The sequence below is a fragment of the Eubalaena glacialis genome, chromosome 5 (genome assembly GCF_028564815.1).
Source record: "Eubalaena glacialis isolate mEubGla1 chromosome 5, mEubGla1.1.hap2.+ XY, whole genome shotgun sequence".
Taxonomy (NCBI): domain Eukaryota; kingdom Metazoa; phylum Chordata; class Mammalia; order Artiodactyla; family Balaenidae; genus Eubalaena; species Eubalaena glacialis.
The window spans coordinates 122,876,427-122,895,233 of NC_083720.1; the positions used below are offsets into that span (position 1 = coordinate 122,876,427).

General features: G+C 37.8%; 1 protein-coding gene across 2 annotated transcripts in view; it reads right to left on the minus strand.

Annotated features, from left to right (window-relative positions):
- The window catches only part of USP38 (ubiquitin specific peptidase 38), a 31,058-nt gene extending 12,694 nt beyond the window's left edge, over window positions 1-18,364 (minus strand). Inside the window, exons 1-6 of one of the 2 annotated variants that reach the window (XM_061191641.1) lie at window positions 17,154-18,364; window positions 15,484-15,619; window positions 9,719-9,848; window positions 7,905-8,006; window positions 3,262-3,420; window positions 942-1,135 (exon numbers count right to left, since the gene is read on the minus strand). In XM_061191641.1, coding sequence (XP_061047624.1) covers window positions 942-1,135; window positions 3,262-3,420; window positions 7,905-8,006; window positions 9,719-9,848; window positions 15,484-15,619; window positions 17,154-17,835 — 1,403 coding nt within the window. In that variant the 5' untranslated portion in view covers window positions 17,836-18,364. Of the gene's footprint in view, window positions 1-941; window positions 1,136-3,261; window positions 3,421-7,904; window positions 8,007-9,718; window positions 9,849-15,483; window positions 15,626-17,153 lie in introns of both variants that reach the window. The other variant, XM_061191640.1, reaches the window with a different exon arrangement.
- Window positions 18,365-18,807: the final 443 nt, after the last annotated feature.

The following is an 18,807-nucleotide window of genomic DNA, read 5'->3' on the forward strand; positions in this document are numbered from 1 at the left end:
TAGTATCACTTGTGTCTAAGAGTATACATTTTCTTAAAAAACAAAAAAAAAATCCCAAATACAAACAAACCAAAAGACAAAAGAAAACACTAGACCAAATGAAAAACACCTTAGTGTTGATAGTATATTCTGAGGCCAGAAAAGAAAATAAAGCTAAACTCTTTATCTTTTAGTTTATGATTCCTCTAGGTAGGCATAAAAACTTACAAAGGCTTAGAACTCAATTTGTAAACATCTTTGGTCAAGTCCCATGAATACTCTATTGGTACAGAAGAGAAAAATTCAACCATGCTTTTGCCTTCAGGAAAAGTTTATCGTTACTTTGTACCTTTACAGATTGTATTCACATAGCTAACAACCTCTGATTTCCTATTTGCTTGGCTGCAAAAGAAAATGAATTTGAAAGTAAATCTGTAAGACCGCAAAGAAACATGTCTGTTTATACAGTTGTTCAGTATCTACCAACTTGGGGTGGGAAGCAGAGCTTGAATTTCCTTAACAGCAACAAAGGAGTTACTGATCTGATAAAACATCAAAATATCTATAAGCAGAAAAAACATGACCACCTTAAAAGATACACAGGTTAAAAAAAACAGGATAATAACAAATTAGTACTTGAGGACCCTTAAATTCTGAAATAAGCCCAATCAATCCCTCCGTTACATTAATAAATATCAACTCGGAGTTAATTCAAAAGACTCTAAATGCAATATATAATATAAACATGAAGTAGAATTTATATAAGTTAACATTTTAAAAGTTCCTGAGCAGTAAAAGCAATTCATTTCTGAATAAGGTAATCATATGAAAATATGAATATTTCTGCCATATATAAGAAATAATGTGAAGATAATCCCACCATCTTACATTTCATCAGCATGCACCAATTTCTACAGTTAAAATGAAAACAAACAAACAAAAAAGCCCAAATTTAAACTTACTCTGTGGCCATAAACAATGCTTGTATAACACTGTTCATATAACATGTATTCCCTAGATTAATAAGACCAGTTTTCCCAGTTTCAGATTTTCCAGAAAGTCTAGACAAGCAAGATGCCAAAGAATTGGATTGAGAAGTCCAGGCACTTTGACTGAGAATCAGTTTAATCTTCTCTTCACTGGGCTTAGGAAAATCCTGTAGATCATAAAGAGGAAAAGTAGTGTAAAAATATAAACTATTTTTTGTTATTAAGTTAACACCATAGAGAAGATTCTTCCACTGACATTTAACCTTTGTTTTCTCCCACTTAGTTTGGAAATCACTGATAATACTTGAGCAGTCATCAAAAAATCGAATTACACTACATGGCAAAAATAATTATCTCCTAAAATGAATAAGTATCTCCTAAGGTAGAGTTTATCAAGCTGAGGAATACTCAAGAACCAGGAATTCAAGTCACATTTGAACTATTTATATTTCCTATTTGCCAGCAAAATGTTTTCAAAATAAACCTCTGACATCAGAGAGTATATTGCAGTGCTATTCAAAGGCTATAGAATGAGGACTTAAATTAGTACACAATTGAATAAGCTTAACAAACAATTTGCTTTCAAATTTTGTAGTGAAAATAATATCTGCTTTTCATTCAATACTAATATTTACCCAGTATTAACCCTTAGAAATAAAAGCTCAAAGTAATCAGGGAATGAAAAATAAAAGCATCTAAGCACAATGACCTCTGACTTTAAGAAATAAAACTCAATCTTATGTTTAACCATATAGAAAAATTATTACAGGATACAGTTTCTTCCCTGCTTTGCGACATATGAGATAAAATTTTAAGTGTAAGTGGTTTCAAGCATGAGTAGAGCACTGGAGAATAAGGAAAGTTGGTAAAATCATTCAGGCTTTTTCCGACTATTACCATCGAAGGTACTTAGACCTCAGAAAACATTTTCTGAAGGAACTTTAATCTTTGGATTTGATTTTGTTGTTGTTGTTGCTGACAGCTAATGGAAAGTGCTTCCCTTGGTTTAAGAGGGAGATCCTTGATTCTTCTGAGCCTATTTCAGTTATCAGAATTTTCAACATTCAGCAGTGAAGAATGACATTTAACAACAGCAATAGCTTTCATCTATGGACACAGCGACACTGCAGAAAGAGATTAACATTACTATCAAATCCATGACAAAAACCAGTTTGCAGGGCAGAAATAGAGACACAGATGTAGAGAACAAATGTATGGACACCAAGGGGGGAAAGTGGCGGGGGGTGGTGGTGGTGGGATGAACTGGGAGATTGGGATTGACATGTATACACTAATATGTATGAAATGGGTAACTAATAAGAACCTGCTGTGTAAAAAAATAAAGTTCTAAAATTCAAAAAAATAAGTAAAAAAAAAAAACCAAAAAAAACAAACAAAAAAAACCTTTTATACATAAAGACATTTACTTCAGAAGTGTCAAACTGTCATACCAGTAGTACACATTAATTGCTGAACAGTCTTGTGTTCTGGGCTCAGTTTGATTTAGCTAACTCTACAGTAAAAAGAGCACGTTCTGAATTCACTTCAGATACCTAAGAAGTAAAGATAATGAGACCTTATATTTTATTTCAGATCTCAAAAAGGAACACTGTTAATAGAAATGATTTCTAATAACTTCTGAATACACCTAGCTGAGGCAAGTTCTTCAATTCTTTTGCTCTACCCTGATCACGCAATACATCTACTAAGAGGAAAGTGTGCTTATTGTGACCCATTTTCAAGACAAACAGAATCAACGCTTTTTAGATCCAGTTATCTATACAAAGTTGAAAACCAGTATGTTCACAAATATTCAAGTAAAGATTCTAAGAAATATGGACATTCGTGAACAATCCATAGCAAAAATGAAATAAAAAACAGAAGAAACATAAGTCAAATATTTTATTAAACGGTCTTTCCTTGATTCTAAGATGTATCTTACATATTTTAACATTTCTGATATTGGGATGCAACTCTGATGTATGTATTAACTTAATGTAGCATTTTTTAAAACAAATCTCCCCCAAAGGTATTACAAATTTACAGGTACACCTTATCATTGTTGGCATTGTAGAACTGAAGAAATATGGTTATTAATTTAGATTATAGTAAATAAGAGATTACTCCCTAAAAATTAATGAACCTTGATTCCAATTGCATATTTTATTACATATAAAAGGTATATTTCCATAAAATAGTAAAATGAATAGCTGCTTATAGGAATGTTTCACCGCATTCATCTATCACATCACGGGCTGCAGCTCCGCAAATACTGGTGCAACTATTATCATACCTTTATTGCTTCCAGGATAGGTTCGTAGAGATCTGGAAATCCAGAATAATGATACATCATACAGTGTATCAGTTCTGTTAATTGCACTAGGAAGGTTGTACTGGAAGGCAGACCATCACTTTTGAAGGAGTGAACCAAATTAACTACATGAGGAACAATCTGAACAGAAAAGAAGACAAACATTCCTCAATTTATACAAATTGTCAACAAATCCTCTAGCCTACAAATGGAATGCAAATGTTACACGATCAGCAAATGCTTTTCTGTATGTTTAGTCACTGCCTTTTTCTAAAAACGTTATGAAGCTAAACATTTCTAGAATATCAAGGTAAATCTAGGTTTAAATCACATATAATTGTAATTCCATATAAGACCCCTCTCCTCATTCTTATACTCCATCTAAAACTAAGGTACAAACAAATTAAGGCACAAAATAGGAGCCTTAGTCACTGCCGCCATTCTAAAAAACAGCTTAAGTTGAAAAATGTTAGGGCTATTATACTCACCAGATTGTTCAGTAGGGAGAAAGTTTTAAAAGATAAACCCAGAATTAGCTTAAGAGCTCCATCTAGTGTGAATTTTAGATTTTTCACTTGAAAGAATTATACGGAGTGTAATTAGACATTAAGTAGATATTAAAGTCTACTTCAAAAAACCTTCAAGATAATTTATGCATGTAACTAAAATTACAGATCAGACCTCCCCGGTGGTGCAGTGGTTAAGAATCCGCCTGCCAATGCAGGGGACACAGGTCCAAGCCCTGGTCCGGGAAGATCCCACATGCTACGGAGCAACTAAGCCCGTGTGCCACAACTACTGAGCCTGTGCTCCAGAGCCCATGAGCCACAACTACTGAAGCCCGCGTGCCTAGAGCCCGTGCTCTGCAACAAGAGAAGCCACCGCAATGAGAAGCCCGCTCACCCCAACGAAGAGTAGCCCCCGCTCGCCGCAACTAGAGAAAGCCCGCGCGCAAAGACCCAACACAGCCATAGAAAATAAATAAATAAATTTATAAATAAATAAATAAAAATAAAATTATAGCTCAGGCTACAGCAGTACCTCTCTTTAAGATAAGGGACTACCTCTATTTTAGGGACGGTGTCTTATGTAAGCATGGTTATCCTTGCCAACAATCCCCATGCCCCACCTCCAAAAAGAAGAGACAGTTCTAAAACGAAAGTGAATTAGAAATTTCTCTTATTTTTAAGGAATTGGGGTTAAAAATGAAAGCGAAATCTAAAATGCTCATTGCTCATAAATATGTAGAAAACTATTAATACTGATAATAAGCACAACAATGTCCTTTCATTATAAAATTAGGATAAAAAGTCAATACAGAGCCAATCACATATTTAAGAGGTTATTAACAAAATAAAATAAATTCTGTTTTGCAGCAATGGCTCATTCCATTAGTACGGTGCTATACTTGTCTCAACTAATTATTAATTATAATTTGATACTACATATTTACAGTTCACATGTAAAAAGCATCTTCTTATTTTCTACTTGTAGAACTTTTCTGTGTAGCAACATGGGAAAATATTTATTATGTAATGTTAAATTTTAAAAGAAGGATACAAAAACTGCATATAGATTACAAATATAAATACAACCTTGTTAAAATATACAGGGAAAAAAACATCGTGATGGAAAACATAAAAATTGTAGTGTAGTGAGATTGCAGGTAATTTCACTAACTTCTTATATTGTTATATTATCTTTCTGTAAAAGTTTAATTTTGTTGTAAATGAATTATACACTTATTGTAAAAAAAAAAAAAAATCTAACAATACAAACTTGTATGAAGTAAAAGAAAGTCTCTGTCCCACTGTCCAGTGAAAGACACTGCTTGCTGTATATCACTTCATATAATATAACATATAACATGTCATGGCATATACCATATATACCATCTAGAACTTTTCTTATTTCAACTGACAATCACCTCTTGCCTCAATTCATGCAAAACCTCCCAACTGGTCTCCCTGTTTCCACCTTTGCCCTTCTTCAGACTATTCTCAAAGTAGCCAAACGAACCAAATAAAAAGCAGTGTAGAACATTTTTTTGGTTGCTAAGTCGTGATAAAAGTGAAGTTATAGCTCTATGGACTTATCATCAAACAGCAGTGACAACAATTATAGTTATATCCCAATCAACTCCCTTCCTTCCTGTAGAAAGAAAATCATATTCTTAAATTAACACTGCTATTCTCATTCTGCTGTCTCTGGTTTTACTCTTATGCTTTGAGGTCTTAAATCACACTTTAGCTTTTGCACCACTTTCTTTAATCTTACCTCCAACAAAGGTATTAATCTGACCATAAAACTACCAGTTCCTAATGGTTCACTCTACTGCTATCATCTCTACATTTCAAAGCAAATCTGAATTATAATTTTGCTCCATAAAGCCATATCTATCAGATACTCTCTTGCTAAAATAGTCAGAAATCCAAATTATTGTTTCCTCAGAGGTGACAGGAGAGACAGAGATGGAAGAGAAAAGAATTTTTTAAATGACTGTTTAATTTACAAATACCAAATCTTCTAAAAGCTAGTGTACAATCTTCCTAGTGTAGATTGGATCTCTGCAGTCAGATAATATACATAATTGTCTACTACTACATCCTATGTGGTCAAAATGATCACTGATGTGGAAATAAGACTAAGTTCTTCACAAGCATATAGACAGACATCCAAGCAGGTTATTACCTTCTGAATATCTGAAAGTTGATTTTTTTTCTGAATGAGCAAATCTAAATATTTGCAGACATTATTGTGATACTCATTAAACTTAAGGTACTATTTGAGAAAATGTGTATAAGTTATTTAATTAGAAGCTTTGATATTTTCTCTTTTGTTTAAAAATTGTTTTCCACTTATAAAAAGCATATGAAAAGCAACTTGGTCCATAATAACACACACTATAATTTCAATCTCAGTTTGCTCTAAAATATTCTAAATGTATAATACAATGAATAATGATGCTGGTGATTCCAGATTATTGTTCATTCTTAGCAACTCCTAAACCTGAGTCCTTCGCTGAGTTATTTAGAGTTATAGGTGATTTAACTACCACACGATCCACTACTAGATGCCCAAGTTAATTTTAGTTGAGCAGCAGGTCAGGCTACACACAGAATGTACAGAGTTAGTAGGTCTTTGTTTTTAGACTTTACTAGGCCAGATCACAATTTTCTACTTTAGATCTAACTGTTCTTTAAATAAATGATTTAATATTTACTTATTTCAGTAGCCAAATATTTCAAAGTCAACCATTTGCCATTTCAATGACTTTTTTCAGGAATAAAAAAAGCAATACAAGGTAAGGAGATATCTTCTATCTTTTAAAAAATTGAGCAAAGAAATAGGTTTAGAGTACAGCAAAAGTGACTTTTCGGAGAGATTAAGGAATGTATGGAGAGCAATAAATATTAGAATGGATGATTTCCTTCCCAGAAATTCTGATAATAAACCTTTTCTCAAATGGCCTATACATAATCATGCCTGAAGACAGGGAAAAATAGTTGTTTTTTTTCCCTTGGAAGATTTTGCTAGTATAGCTGGTGTATTAGCTCAAGTTTGAGTTTTGTTTGTGTAATGGATATAAGGTTATTAACTGATGATCAAGCTCACCAATTAGGGCAATGAACTGCAGAAATCACTCACCCTAAGAGATAATGTATAATGTAATTACTTGTTAGTAAGGTTTACTTCTGTTAAGCCCGAAGATTTTGGAAATGAGGCACCAAGTAGCCTATGTGAGTATATAATGAGTGGAAATGAGGCACCAAGTAGCCTATGTGAGTATATAATTCTCTGAGGCTAGTTACATTTATAGCTGACAATCAACAACTGAAATTCTGCACTTTATCAGTCTCCTTTGAATTCATTTGTGGTGGGTCAGTATTCCTAAGATTTTAACATTGTGAGTTAATAATGAGTAATGAGATAATGAGTTTCTAGTCCTGTAAAACTGAGGATCAGACCTTGGAGGAAGCAAGTAACCACATAAACCACTGCTTTCCTGTGATCCCCTAGATAGAAAAATGGACAGGTTCCCAAAATAACATTTTGTCATTTTTCACCTGCAATAACTGATAATCAAATAATCAAAATCAAATCAAATCAAATCAAAAGCAGTGATGTAGCTGGTTAAAAGTGGTAGGATTCTGGATATATTTTAAAGGTGGAATCAACAGAATTTGTAGGATATGGGCTGAAAGAGAATGAAAAGCCCTAATTCTGGGGCAACAAAACAAAGACTTATGGTTTCATGCTTCTGAAATTCTAAAGCAGTCAGTGGTTTTAAACCATTTTTCTCCTACACTGTTCACCTGTGCAACAGACAACCAACAGTGACACTGACATGTGACATCTCTCATGTACAAGAGTAACTTTTAACTTTCAATTGCTGGTTGTGATTGCAAGTGGAGCAATTTTGGTGATACCCAAAACATTCTAAAAACATATTCTTTGGAAGGAAATCTCACAATCTCAATTTTAAAAGGAATCATAAAGCTACACGAAAATAGTTAGATTTAGGACCAACCTACAATCTTTTCACAAATACAAATGTGACTCAATATTAAATTGAAATTTTAAAACAAGTCTTTTCGGTGTAGAAAGCTTGTGTCATAACTTACCAAATGGAACGCCTCTGGAGAATGCTGAAAACTAAGCAGCATGTGAGAAAGAACTGTGAGAGCACCGGGTCTCACAAGAGGAAACCAAAGCCGATTAAAAACCTGTAGAAAAGACAACACATCCACTTTAACAGTTGGTAGGGAAATAATTAATCCAATCAGTGGTTATTTTCCTAGGGCCAAAAATTATTTGTGTGAATATCCCCTTTCCTGAGAAGTTCTGTCATAACATATGTTATTAAATTCTGGGAAAGGGAGAAAGTTGGGAAATAATATGACAGAGATCAAGAGAATATAATGACCTAACCAACTCTGAAAACTCCCTGATCAAATAAAAATCTGTCAAACCATGTTTACAAGGTGATAGCTCCCTGGTCCTTTATTCATTCAATTCATTCAGCAAATACTTATTGACCGCCTACTGCTGCTTGGCACTATTCTAAGTACTGGAGATACAATGGTAGATTAAAAAAAAAGAAATCTCTGATCTTACAGGGTTTACTGTCTAGAGGGTGAGTAGAGACAATAAAAAGTAACATGGGAGAGAAATGCTATGAAAGCAGGGTATGTTGAAGAGGGAGTGCTGAGTGGCAAAAAGATCTGCTATTTTATATACGGAATTTAAAAAATGCATCGTGAGAAAGGTGATACCTGACTTCAAAAAACTGAAAGGAATGAGAGTAAGTCTGACAGATAACTGGGAGAAGAGCGTAATAAGCAGAGCAAAGGCCCTGAGGCCTCCACCCCGGTGGACTAGAGATATAACAACGAGGGCAGTGTAAGTAAAGCACAGAGACGGAGGCAATAATAGTGGGAGACCGGATGAGAGAAGTAGCAGTGGGCCAGATCAGGTAGGACCTTGTGTGACACCTGAAGAGGACCAAGGGCAGGAGCTGCAAGGCTACTGCAATCAATATAGCAAGGGGTGATGATTACTTTGGACCAGGGTGGTAGTGATGTAGCTGGTTAAAAGTGGTAGAATTCGGGATATATTTTAAAGGTGGAGTCAACAGGATTTGTAAGATATGGGCTGAGAGAGAATGAAAAGAGACAAGAGCTTCAAGGTTTTGGGCCTGAGAATGTAGAAGGATGAAGTAGTCATTTAAGATGGGGAAGACCAGGTCTGGGAGGGAAAAATCAGGGGTTAGATTGTGGATAAGTTGAACTTGAGATCCAACTGTCTAAGCTGGATAAGTGAACATGGAGTCCATGGGAGAATAATGGACTAGAAATATAAACCTGGCAGTCATTAACTTAGAGGCATTATTTAAAACCACGGGTCGCTGTAAATATGGACTGAGAAGAAAGTGAATCAGAGATGCGATTCTAAGGCACTCTAAAGTTAGAAAGATCCACTACAGGAGACTGAGAAGCCACTGAACTAGGACAAAAATGAGGAGAGTATAATGTCTTGGAAACTAAGGCAGGAAAGTGTTTCAAGAGGGAGTGATCAACTATGTCAAATGACTAACAGGTCAACGAGAGAAGGCTTGAGAAATAACTCTGAGTTAAGCAACACTGGAAAGCACTGGTGTCAAAGACAGCTTTGGCAGAATAACGGCGGTAAAAGTTTGATTAGTTGGGATTCAAGAGATAATGGGAGGAATGTGTTTTCATAATAAATATCTGAAAACAGCAAAATTATTTTAATTACCTAATCTTAAGTAGCATTTTAAATTTCTAAAGCCCATTCAAAAGAAAACCAAAAACAAGACCATATTCAAAATTAGGCACTTTAAAGGGGACAACCCAAAGATGAAAAGACTTATTATATGGGTCCATATATTCAAATAGATTTATACACTCCCACTTACCAGTTCTATCTTCAGTAAAGTAACATCTATCAAAATAGTAAACTTCTGGACAGCCGCCAGTCCTTTCAGGAGTGCAATCACCCATGTGTCTACATGCTGAGCCAACGGCCAGGACAGCCAGTCAATCATTCTGAAAATTGAAGGAAAACAAAACTATCAGCATTGAAAATATCTTTAACATTATTTAGTTAAGAATAACAGGAGTTATACTAGATAATCACTCACTTTGTGACTCAAGTAAACTGAGCTTGCTTGTGAAAAGTACTATTCAAGATGTAGAAATGACTATTATGGGTGCTAGAACTCAAGGAGTTTCCAATCTTGTAAGCTGACAGTTTCTTATATAACATATTTGCATAAAAAGAATTTCTGATAAACAATCATTTTGCATAAATGCAAAGTTTTAAACATGCTATATAGTGGTATCAATAATTTATTAGGCAAATTTACTCTAAGGAGAACAGTTAAAATACGGCTATCTGGGACTTTCCTGGTGGTACAGTGGTTAAGAATCCGTCTTTCAATGCAGGGGACCCTGGTTCAATCCCTGCTTAGGGAACTAAGATCCCACATGCCGTGGGGCAACTAAGCCCGAGTGCTGCAACTACTGAGCCCACACGCCACAGCTACCGAGCCTACACCACAACTAGAGAGAAGCCCGTGCACTGCAATGAAGAGCCCGCGTGCCGCAACTAAGACCAGATGCAGCCAATAAATAAATAAATAAATATTAAAAAAACAAAAATATGGCTATCTGAACTGAGACATACAGATATGAACCAAAATTTCTCCTTTCTGGTGATTACAGTCTAAATATGAAATGCAGTGTTAAAAAAGACTATATTTTGAATTGTGAAACAGGTCTCTTCATCCCTTTCAAAATCTTACCATACAAAGACAACAAAAAGGAACTTCAAATAGATAAAAGGGCACCACATGTGTAAATACTGAAATGGCCTCATTTTGTAATAATGAGTGTTTTTCTTTTTGAGTACCAATCCCGTTTAATGGAAATAAAGATAAAGTAATATGGGGTATGATGGAGACTATCCTTAATGTTAAACATCAACCACAGTGAAAAAGACTGCTATGACTCTTTTGGAAAGCAACTGGGCCAAATGTTCATATTATTTGATCCAGTAATCCAATTGGGAGGACTACATAATAAAAAAAATAGTAAAACAAACCAGGTTTTTAAAGTCAGAATGATATGGTTTAAAAATCTCAATTCACCATTTATTAGCTGGGGAACCCTAAATACTTACGTAAGTTATTTAATTTCTTTGTGTCTCAGTTCCTTATCTGTAGATTACGGATAAATTTTACAGGACCGATGTGAAGGTTAAATGAGTTAATACACTGGAAATACTGTGAATGTCTTTTTTCCAAATATTTACATATGTAGCAATAAACAAATACTTTGATTGTACAAAATGTAAAATATAAATACTAAGTACATAAGCACGGGGCCCAAAGAGCAACTAACATGTCAAAAGGACTGACTTTCATATTGCTATGTTATAAACTATCTATCAATACGTGAACACTGGAGTGTTATCTTTATTAAGGTTTTGCTCTTAAGATTAAAATGTTCCATCAGACATGAAGAGTGGCTCCAGAGTTCAAACTCCTTTTACTACAAGTTATCTGTATGTTCCTCTGCTCCCTGCACACATTTTATCTCCCTTCTTGTTTTTCTGGCCAACAACGATGGTTGTAAGTCATTAAAGTAGTCCCTAACAGCTGTTCCACGTCTCTCAGCTATTGTTAGCCTTGTTTTCACAAGTCTGTGGCCACTCTAAGTACATGAAGTAGAAACTAGAGACACTTGCATTTGTGTACAAAGAGTATATTCACTGCATCACTGCTTATGATACAGAAAAAATGCAAATTATCTAAATGTCCATCATAAGGAAATGGCTAAATATACTATGGTATTGATACTATGAAATATTATGTTGAGTTTTAAAAGATGAGATAGATCAATATGAATCTATCCACAGGGATCTAACACAGAAAGATCTGAGATATTGTTGAATTAAAAAAGAAAAAAATGCCGGTAAATCTTTTTAAAACTGTTTTTTGTTTGTTTAAAAGAAAACATATGAGTACATATTGTATATATTTTTTTAGCATAAATATGTACACAAAAAAACATGTGGTTTAGAGAAGGAGTATATGTGAGCACATCTCTTTGGCTGTATGGACTCTTCCCCGTGGGGAGCAAAGTCCCAGAGAAGAACCAGGTTGGGCTCCCTAGCACACAGGGCCCGAGGCCAGAACTCCCTTTAGCTCAGGTCTAAGGGGAGCACCAGTAAAGAGTGAGGGGGCAGAGTACAAAATTCGACTTGGCCATGGCTTTTCATTATCTCTAATCACCCAATCAGCCTTTTCCTCCATCCTCTCCATTTCTAGCTTCCCATCTCATAAGCCTCTAGTCTTTATCTTATCCCATGTGTACCCAATCTCCTAATCACCCTAAAGATACTTCAAGTCAGAAGTAACACAAATTAGAAGCCACTCATTCAAAAATATTTGAGTATCTATTATATAATAGGCACGGTGTTAAGTGCTAAGAATATAATAGTAAAATATGGTTTCTGCCCTCAAACTGATAAGGAAAGTTAGGAAATTTTCAACAGTCACACAATTAATAAGTAGTAGTACTGGTATCTGAACTAAGCTCTGCTGGCATATAATGCAACATCTTTGGCTACACTTTAATTATATTCTAGTATTGCTTCAATTTGATTGGACTTACATATGCTCAAATCCTCTCAGACAAAGGCACTATAGAATCAGTTATTTTTATGGTTAACTACAGTAATCTTATCCACCATGTATTGGTTACAATTTGAATTTTAAGGACACTTAACTCTGATAGGCTGATTTAATTTCTTACTATTTAAAGAACAGTTAGCTGTAGTTGTAATAAGTCTTGTTTCCTCCGTTAGACTGTGGGCTTAAGAACAGCGATCTTGTTGTTTTGTTTTTTAATCTTTAATCTTTGATCTGCATTAAAATGGAGCTCAAATTTGTTGAATAAATGAAACCATTTCTCTCTATAGCCAAAAAAAGTACATGCAATTTGAAAATCTTAAAATTGGCAATATTATGAAAGGCCACAAAATAGATTTAATCTTAATTTGTAGAGAATAAAGCCAATTTTCACTTTATTGTAGGTAGCAGCTTAAGGGCTAGATCCAGCCTTCAGTTTTATTTGTTCCAATGTTTTAAAAATTAGAAAACTCCACATAAAAACTGGATTTCAGTCTCCTTTTGAAAAATCAGATTAGCAACACTGAACTCAAATTTCCCCGTGATAACAAGACAACTGGAGTTGAGGATCAGCTTTCTCTTTTAGAAAATGCTTGTGTACCATTCCCTATTATTTCAGTTACCCCGGCCTATTTCATACTTTAATGTTACTATCTGGTTCTTGTACAATATCTGCATTTGCATTTCTTTGGATTACAGAAAATGACAGTAAAGCATGACAAGTGCTATGTGTGGGGAAGCGTAGAGTATGGGGGAGTAGAAGGTGGGAGTGTGATAAAAGTAAACATTACTATTCTTTTCAATTACATTTGCAATACAAGAATAATTACTCCAGGTATATTATAAGTTAAATAGGATCATGTCAGATAAATTGGAAATGCAACGGAAACTGGATCACAACTTTCCATAGAAACATAGGTAAAAATTAATTTCCAAATATATCTTAAAAATAAATTTGTAAATTGGACACTATGGTTGTTTTGAAGAGGTTAAAAAATTAAGACTAAGAGTGCCATACAGAACATTATAAATCAACTATAAGAAAAAAAAAAGAGAGAGAAAAAAAAAGACTAAATGCTAGAGAGCGAGAATTGTACACATGTAGCTTTCTGAGAACCCAAAATAAATACTTAAGTTTACAGGTTACCTTATGACTGTAATTTATAACAGGTGCACAGAAACCACTGTTCTAAATCCTTACATTTTAGGGGACTTCCCTGGTGGTCCAGTGCTAAAGAATCTGCCTTACAATGCAGGGGATGCGGGTTCCTGTCTTCTTCTCGAACTAAGATCCCACATGCCGCAGGGCAACTAAGCCCGCACACCACAACTACTGAGCTCATGCGCCTCAACTAGAGAGCCCGTGTGCCCCAACTACAGAGCCCACGTGCCACAACTAGAGAAGAGAAACCCCACACACCACAACTAGAGAGAAGCCCACGCACCACAACTAAGACCTGACACAGCCAAAAATAAATAAATAAATCCTTACATTTTATTTAAACGTGCTATGCATACACACGTATATGTGCACATAGGAAAATAGAAAAAAATTATAAAACAAAACCAGACAGATATGAAACAAGAACAGGAAGATAGGAAAAGCTCAATTAGAAAAATACAGTCATTGAAATAAAGAAACTCAATAACTGGAATAATCTCTATAAATGGGTACCTTTTAAGGAAAAACTAGTAAATTGTAAGACAGTATTGATGCTCTTCCCCTTAGATCCCCACAAGGTCTGCACCCTCATTTCCTTCGTATCTTTACTTCAGGGTCACCTTCTCAGTGAGGCCTTCCTCATCTATCTTATTTAAAATTGCAAACCATTCCCCATGCTTTCTTGCTTTCCTATCTACTTTTTTGCAAAAACACTCATCACTATCCAACATACAAAATTATTTTACTTACCATACTTAATGAAATCTAAAACAAAATCAGTTTTAGGATGTAAAACTTAGTTTATGTACCACTAAGGCAAGAAAAGTCCTGCAATCTAAACTAGAACACCCATGACTGTACCTTTCCACATTTTAGCATCTCTGAGATCAGGATGCATCTCTTCAAATATGTTACTGATACTGCCTGCCTGCCTCCCCAGCTAGAAGCCCGTTAGGATAGATATTTCTACCCATTTGTTCAATGAGGTTTTTAAACACTGCTTGGCACTCATGGTAAGTGCCCAATAAATGTGATTTGAATAGCTGAAAGAACGAATGATTGAATTAATAAAAGCACAAGAGTTCTGAGAAGTAAAAATAACATTAAGTTTACACCTAGAAATATAAGAATAAAACTGCAAAACATCAAGGATAAAGAGAAAAGCATAAACATTACCAGAAGACCCTAACTAGGAAGACCCTAACTCACAAAGGAACGATAATCAAATTGACTGCAGACTCCACATCAGCAACAATAGATGCCAGAAGACAATGCAGTATTATTTTCAAAATGCTAAGAGAAAATGACTATCAAATTAGAATTCTGTATCTTGCCAAATCATCTACTTGGGAATAAGCAAGAAAAAAAACCACATTTCAAACAAAGGCTAAGAAAGTATTACCCAGAGGTCCTGGTTGAAAGAGAAAGTAAAAGTATGTACTAAGTAAAAGTATATACTTAGCCAGAAAAAAAAAAGATCCCAGAGGGAGGAAATAGGTTGCAGGCAACAATACTGAGCAAAGAAATCAGTAAAATATACTGATAATCCAACCAACTCCTGACTGTACAGTAAGTGTATATGTGTGCTATATTTTTGGAATTTAAAAAAGCTGAATTGAAAACAGATTTGTGAGTTACTGGATGCCTGTCAAGCCTATAGTAAGGTGAACAATTCATTTCAATTAATTTGCAGAGTCTTTATATATTTGATTCCACAATTTCAGGTTTAGATATTTCCCTAAGTTTTTCATTACCCACAAAATACAGCAAAATATCTCCTCCTCCCAAATCTACAATTACCATCTGTGGTGTTGTGAAGAAGTACCTGCAAAGAGCTTGGGTCATACTTGCATCTTTTACATTGGGGTCCGTCGTAAGGCTCCTGATGAGCACTGTGATCATCTGAAGAGGAATGTGCTGCACAAGGCTTGCCAGTGCCACGGAAGGCTCAAAGGAGGCGTCTATTTCTCAATGGAAAAGAAAAAGGAACATGGCAACAAGGTTCAAGGGGAGTGTTTCGAGAGAGCAACAATTTACCACCCCTCCGCCAAGCAGCTGTTACACTCCATCTCATGGGTAGACTCTAACATACAAGGAATGCGAAACTGCAGAAACGAGAGATTAAGAGTAGTACTTCGACGGAACTACCGCAACATAAAAACTATTCTTCACTATGGCCATATTTAGTCCGTAAATTACTTTGTTTTCTTGCATTCTTTAATATTGTTATTGTGCTAAAATACTCATTTGTAAAGCAGTAGTCAGAAAAGAAATGCAAGGTATCATTTAAATTCCCACTTTAGATCCTCCAAAGTAACTTACCCCTATTAATTATAGCGGTCACCACATTGTTCTAAGGAAAATTTTTTAAATCACTTAAAGAAGTAGAAACTAAGATGAATTCTGGGGGGACTTTGCTTAAACTACATGAAAATTAAGCAAATCCAAGATGAGCACCTTTACTGCTACAGCTGAAAAAGTTCTGGGGAAATCGAACTGTTCTAGCAACACAGGCAATACATGAAAAATTACAATTAAAAAATAAACCAAAACTCAGATAATGCAAATATATAGTTGCTAATTCTTTCATAAATGTACTTAATTCATCAGGAAAGCATGGAGCCTGTTAAAACTCTACTCCTACTTCTGATTCTCAACATAAAAGGAGGATACCTCCTTCACAAGTTCAATTTCGAACAACAGCCAGAGAACGACTGTACCAAGCAGAGAGGGAGTGAACACAGTTTTGGATCTATTGTTTCACAACTTACAGAGCTGGAAGCTCCATGTCCGAACAAGGAATGCAAACATACAGGTAAAATTCCCGGGTGAGAAAGCATTTTCCTGCTAAGTATCACCTGATCCCTCCCGGATTTCTAAGGACACGATCCATGGGCTATTGACACCTGGAGCGCAAAAACACCTATTTAAGCCTTCATACTCTTTCCCTTCACTCATCCACCTGTATCTACTCTCACAAACTATTGCAGACATAAAATGTCAATATTCAACAACGACACAGTTAACTAGGATAATCTAATAATAAATGGCACACAGTCCATGAATTAAAAAATGGAAAAATTCAGAAACTAAGGAAAAACTCAAGACGACAAGATGACAGAATCACAGTACAATAATGATAGGGTAAACATTATTATGTGGCCATTAGTCACTAATGAATAGAAGCTTTTACATAGTAGCTGTCATCTTCAAAGCATTCCATAACCTGAGCAGAAGCTGGGTAGTTAAGCAACTTGTTTACTGCCAAAGGTCTTAGACCTCGACGTTCTCAACCTCTAAACTGGAAACACTGCCCGTTTTTTAATGTCCAAAGTGACAGCCTGAACAGGGCAGTGGATAAGAATTTGGATGAAGGTGTTAAGATCTCCTCTCCCATTAAGATGTTTTCAGAGCAGGGAAACAAACACGGTGTGTACGTAAGAGCCACACACTAAATTTCCAAGAGATATTTGCTCGGAATGTCATGACCCTTACCTGTGGAAGAGATGCTTGCAAAAACTTCTTGCAGGGAAGGCAGCAAGGTGGAGGGCTCGGCCTTCCAGATGTTCTGGAGCAAGTTACTCACTTTTGTCACCTGCGAGACATATTCCCGCAGCTTCTTCTCCTGGGTGGACACGCACTGGAAGTGGCCTATCGTTCGAACCAGCTGCTGGCAGAAGGTGATGGACAGTTTCCCCTTGGGGATGCACTGCACGAAGTCGGTCAGGAGGTCGCTCAGTCGGGCGCAAAGCTGCGGCTCCGGCCTCTCGCACACCATCCGCAGCACCTCCACCTGCAGCAGGCTGAAGAGGTCCAGCACCGACGGGCAGCTCATGATCAGCTTCAGGCCGTTGTGAATGTAGTCCAGGATGGCTACGTCCTTCCTGTCCAGCGAGTGGTAGCCCTGCTGGAGGAGGCCCAGCACGAACGTCTTGTTGAAGAAGGACTCGAACTCTGGCCGGTGGTAGCGCGCGTAGGCCTCCAGCACTTGGTGGCCCACCTGCCGCTGAAAGGGGTCCTGGCCCTCCAGGATGAGCCGCGTCGTCAGGTCAAACATGGCCTCGCACTGCGCCTCGTCCAGCCAATGCTCCGCCGACTCCACCACCTTCCGCACGATCACCCGCTTGAGGGGCAGCGGGTGCGAAGAACTCACCAGGCCCTCCAGGATCTTGTCCATTGTCGCCACGCTGCAAGGCCCGGCCCACGGGGGAAGGAGCGGGCGGCCACGGCCCCGAGGTGGGCCAGGAGAGCCCCGGGGCGGAGGTAAACTTGGAGCGCAGCAGCAGCAGCAGCGGGACCGACCACCGCCACCGCCGCCTCAGTAGCCACATTTATCGGGCAGGGGGGCCCATCCAAGCCCGGGCGGGAGTTGGCAAGCCTGGGGCGCGTAAGAACCGGCACCGCCCGCGATGGGCCTAAGAAGCCAGAGGCCCGCACTCCGCCGCCGCCCGGGGCCCGCGGTCCCTCTCAGCATCAGCTCGGAGGGGCCAGCGGGGTCCCCCGGCGGCTGCGGGTGCTCAGGGGCCGGGGCTGCGAGCCGGTGGGTGAGGAAGCGCGCCTCCGCGTTCTGCGGCAGGTGTGGGCGTCCGGGCTCCGGCAGGTCGTGGGATGAAACCCGCCCCGAGTTGAGTCAGGAGCCGCTGTCACGGACGGTGCCGGATCAGCCGGGGAGAAGAGGAGGCGGACACCCTTGACCCGGATTCAGAAGGTCCGGCAAACAGGAAGTGAAGGACGTCGGAACCTCCGGAAAGGCCCGCCCCTCCGCCCCTTCGACCCTCCCCACTCCTATCCTCCCTCCCCTCTCACCGTCCTCCGCCCACAATCGCCTCCTCCCTCCCGGGCCACGCTGGGACGCCATCGCTGACCCGCAGCTTAGCTGCTGCGCAGGCGCGGCTGCTTCTGGCTGAGTGGGGCGGCTACCGCAGCGTCACGGGGGATCGTGTGTAAGTCACAGGAGGCTTCCCGGGAGAAGCGGCCGGGAGCGGACGCGTTGGAGGTGACTACGACTCTACGAGTTCCACCTTCCCATCTCTATCCGTTCTGTCCGAGTCAGGTTACTTGTGAAAGGCCGAGAAAGTTTTATTTAGGTAAAATCTTGTGAATGGGAAAGTTTTGGAAACGCGAGTAGAAGAGCATTTGGGGAGAAAGT